The 4618-nt window shown below is 50.6% G+C and overlaps 1 protein-coding gene across 6 annotated transcripts in view; it reads right to left on the minus strand.

Moving 5' to 3' along the window:
• Plekhb1 (pleckstrin homology domain containing B1) overlaps nt 1-4618 on the minus strand; it is a 14561-nt gene that overhangs the window by 4678 nt on the left and 5265 nt on the right. For 4 of the 6 annotated variants that reach the window (XM_026790112.1, XM_026790110.1, XM_026790109.1 and 1 more), the window contains 3 exons: nt 3842-3881; nt 1306-1356; nt 613-1208 (listed from right to left, as the gene is read on the minus strand). In XM_026790112.1, coding sequence (XP_026645913.1) covers nt 840-1208; nt 1306-1356; nt 3842-3881 — 460 coding nt within the window. In that variant the 3' untranslated portion in view covers nt 613-839. Of the gene's footprint in view, nt 1-612; nt 1209-1251; nt 1357-3841; nt 3882-4618 lie in introns of those variants that run through there. The other 2 variants (XM_013354367.2, XM_005368771.3) reach the window with 2 other exon arrangements.

Below are 4618 nucleotides of genomic sequence, written 5' to 3' on the forward strand. Positions count from 1 at the left end.
GCACTAGACCAGGTGAAAAGAGTGCAGCTGACCATATACTTCCTGTCACATTGCACTAGACCAGGTGAAAAGAGTGCAGCTGACCATATACTTCCACAAGCTCCCATGTCACAGAGCACTAGACCAGGTGCTCTGCTAAGCCCTGAGGACAGAAAGTTGAGGCCCAGACTGAACTCAGGAGACACACCTCTGGGCATGACTGTGCTGTTTCCAGACCTAACTAAGGAGGAGAGGACCTCCTCCCCCATTAAAGATGGGTTTGAGTTTCAGGCTAAACAGAAGGGAAATGAAAGAGCTGGACACTAGTATTTATTTCCCTTTCTCTAGCTGAATGTGAGCAAGTAGCCTCATTCACACGTGAAGGAGTGTAATCTCAAACTATGAACCAGCATAAACCCCTCGTTGCTTAAATTGCTTCTTGGGAGGTGTTTGGTCATGATAAGAAAAGTAAATATGGGCTGGAGAGATGGCTCAGCAGTTAAGAGCAATGGCTGCTCTTCCAGAGGTCCTGAGTTCAACTCCCAGCAACCACATGGTGGCTCACAACCATCTGTAATGAGATCTGGTGCCCTCTTCTGGCCTGCAGGCATACATGCAGGTAGAACACTGCATACATAATAAAATCTTGGGGGGGGGGGAAGAGGAGCAGGAGGAAGAAGAAAACTACTACATCCTAATTCCAAGAAACCTCCATGTCAAGAACAGATCCACTCCCTTCGTAAGACTGTTCCCATCACTGACCACTGAGTAAGCACATGCTGTACACCCAGCCCTGTCCTGGGTTTCACTGGGCAGAACCATTTAGTCCTTTCCTTGGAGGAAGTTCCTGTTTCAGAGGGTCAAAGCAAACGGGAATAAAGTGACTCTGAGGCCAGGTAAAATGAAGCCAGTGCTAAGAACCAGTGACAGTGGACTATGCCCTGAGTGCCTGAAGCTCTGGGAAGGTGGCAGCCTTTGAGGCAGTTCTTTAAGGATGAGAAGAAGCTAAGGGTTTGGGCAACAGAGGACAGTGTGAGTATCAGTAGGAGGTGAGAATTAACAGCAGCTGCAGCAGGGGGCAGAGTAAACACAGTGGGGAAGAAGTGTGACGAGCAAAGCTGGGAGGATACCATAGGCCTTGAAAGGCAGCTGTGGTCCAGTGAGGAAAGGGGAGCCATTGATGTCCATGGACAGGAAAGGGATGAGACAGGTGACTTTGGAGGCTCATCCTGATGGCCAGAAAGGAGGCAGAATGACTGAGCTTGCACTTACCCAGATCCGCCTCTCAACCTTACAGGGGTTCCAAGAGAGGGTCGTACACCTGACCTTAGGACAAACCCGACGGCTCCTGGGTGGGACGGTGGCTCCAGCTGGGGCCTGCTCCAGCCACAGAAATCCAAGAAGGGAGAGGGAGGGAGATGGCAGAGACAAGACAGCTCCAAAGTTGGGGTCAGCCTGGACCAGAGAGCCAGACTCTGTCTCAAAAACAATCACAAAAAGGCAGGCTGCTAGGGAGGGACCAGTTAGCTGGAGCCAGTCTCCCTGCAACAGGCTGCAGATCTGGGTCTTGCTGGCTGACAGACCGAGGAATGCAGGTATTTAGGAGATACAGGTGAGAGTGCTTAGTGATTGGTGAGAGTCTGAAGCATTGCCCGAGGCTCCCTGTGGGCTCTCTCACCTGGACAGTGTCCACTGGGAAGCAGCAGAGGAGACAGATCGTTGGAAACCCTCTTGAGTATATCCACCTGCTGAAGCCCTGGCAGGGCTATGCCATTTCATCCTCCTACAAGGACTGGGGTTGGCAGCAGTAGGTATATTAACCCACTTTACAGACAGAGAAGCCAAGGTTTAGAAAGGGGAAATGAGTCTCACAATCTTAAGTCACTGGAGACTTGGTAGGGAAGACAGATGTGTGTGTGCATGTTTGCAAACGTGCATCTAAGGGCTGAAGTCTGGCCTGGTTGGAAGGTTTACCATGGAGGGAGTGGCATTACAGAGACGACCTCTGAGCTCATCAGGGTCAGGCCGTGAAGGGTTTCGAAGTCTAGTTGGAGGAATAGCCTTTTCCTGACACTGCGGTCAGCCATTGGGGGCTGCCTTGGGTTTTCAGGTGGGAGGTGGTTGTGAGAAGCTAGAAGGAAGACCAAGAATCATCAGAGGGAAGGAGCCAGGTTGGCTAACCACCCTCTGAGCTCCAAAGCCCCCTCCCCCCTCCAGCAGGGCCAGTCAGTGATACTGAGAAGACAGCAGGAGGGAGATGAGGACTGACCGCTCTGCATTTTGTGATTCTATGATGCTGTCCTGCTCCTCCTCTGCCTGTCCACCTGCCTGCTGTACTTACCCCTCACCTCACCTCGTCTTCCATGTCCCCTCTCTTTGCTTCCTGGCTTTATTAGGGTTGGTGCTTGTGTTTTTGTATTTCTGTCTGTCTGTCTGTTCACATCTGTGTCTGTGGGCTTCTCTGTCCCTGAGGCTATGCAGGAGTGGCCTGTGTTATGTGCCTCCCTCCCCTATTCTTGGAAGAGGCTCATAAGGATATACTCACAGATGAAGCTAGAACTGTGGGGTAAAGAGATTGGGATCCCATGTGCTTGAAACCAGGTGGTGGGGGAGGGAGGAGCTAGAAGGAGGCTATTGCTCCTTTTTTCCTGAGTAACTGACACCCCTTACTCCACCTCTGACCCACTCCCAGCACATGAACAGCTGGCTCAGGACTCATACAGGGGCCTGGTAACATCTCCTAGTCTCTTAAAGTGTAAAGTGGAGGTTTACTGGTGCTCTTAGCAGACACCAGTATTCTTAGGGCAAGGCATGGCTATTTATGCCTGTAATTCTAGCACTTGGAAAGCTGAGACAGAAGAATCACTACAGATTTGAGGCCAGTCTGGGCTGCATGAGTTCAAGGCCAGCCTGAGATTCAAAGTGATACTCTAAGTAAAAAATAATAATAATAATAACCACCAATATTCTTTTTTTTTTTTTGGTTTTTCGAGACAGGGTTTCTCTGTGGATTTGGAGCCTGCCCTGGAACTAGCTCTGTAGACCAGGCTGGTCTCGAACTCACAGAGATCCGCCTGCCTCTGCCTCCCGAGTGCTGGGATTAAAGGCGTGCGCCACCACCGCCCAGCACCACCAATATTCTTAACACAAGGCACAGGCCTGAATCCCCAGCTGTCCTCCTCCCCCTCATACCATTCTCTGGGCAGCAGCCAATCTGACAATTAACTCTTTCAGGCCTTTGCACATACTGGTCCCCCTTGGAAAGCTGTTTCCTTCACGATAGCCCCACCTTTCACCCGATTTATATTTATCCTTCAAGTCTCATCTTCAAATGAATTCACATCTGGATCAGACCACCAAAAGCGTCACATACTGAATGCCTCTGCCAGAGCGGTGGCTAATATCACAATGGAATCATTAATTAATTAGTTGTTTTATATCTGGCTTCTTCTAGACCGAGTGCAGGAAGGTAGAGCCTACATCCCTTGGTTTACTCCCAGTCCCTGACCCCTGGCATGGTGCCCAACACACCGTAAGATGCATATCTGTTGTGTAGATAAATGAGCTTCAACCTTAACCATCTGCAGAGAGGGAACAGTAACTCCTCTCTCCTCACAGGACCGTTCTGAAAGGTATGATAGCACATGCATCCCTCTTTTCTAGCTTCTATGCAACCCTCCAGTGAGTCCTCCTGGAGGCTTCTCTCCCTCCCTCCTGCTGACTCCTCCCTTCTCCACAGGGGACTCCAGGGGGCTGCAGGAATCTCTCCGTCCTAGACTGAACTGACAGGCAGAGACCGAGTCTGAGTGACCCATGATTCCATGGCATGTGGGCTGGAGAGGAGAAGAGAGCAGGTGCTCACCGGGGTGGAATTCGCCTCCAGCAGTGCTGTCTTCCATGCTCTGCAAAGCAAAACCCACCGAATCATGAGGAAAGATTTGCAGGGTAGACAAATCTCCCACCTTGTAGATGCTCACCCCCAACCTGGCCGGCCCCCACCTCTCCCAACTCTCAGGGAGACAAAAGCAATTGCTCTACTGCCCTAGTCACATGGATGGGCCCTGAGGTAAGCTAACAACTGTTATTGGTTGAGTTTGGTTTTTTGTTTGTTTTTTTGTTGTTTTTATGAGACAGGGTTTCTCTCTGTAGCTTTGACTATCCTGGAACTCTCTCTGTAGACCATGCTGACCTCAAGTGCATAGATCTGCCTGCCTCTGCTTCCCAAGTGCTAGGATTACAGGTGTGTGCCACAACTACCTGGCGAGCTAATAACTCTTAGTCCAGCCTCTTCCCCTCATTTATCCCAGTTGAGCTGGGGGTCATCTTAGGGGCCTTCTGAGTCTTGCATGTCTGAGTGATGCTCTGCCTGCAGCCCATCTCCACATTCTGACTTGCACAGTTTCCCAAACCATGACCCAAGCCTCCAGAATGCCCAGTGAATACCAGACAATTGGGCCTTTGTTGATTGTCATGGCATCTGGCAGGGGTGGACAAGGCAGCTCTATGCTATCTGCCCAGATCTTGATTGTCCCCCAAACACACACCCATCTCTTTCCTTCTTCTCTAGGCAGAGGCCCCACTATTCAGACTGAGGGTGGGAAGAGAAAGAATGTAAGGGGATGGAGATGGCCCTGAGGAT

The sequence above is a fragment of the Microtus ochrogaster genome, unplaced genomic scaffold, assembly GCF_000317375.1.
Source record: "Microtus ochrogaster isolate Prairie Vole_2 unplaced genomic scaffold, MicOch1.0 UNK41, whole genome shotgun sequence".
Taxonomy (NCBI): domain Eukaryota; kingdom Metazoa; phylum Chordata; class Mammalia; order Rodentia; family Cricetidae; genus Microtus; species Microtus ochrogaster.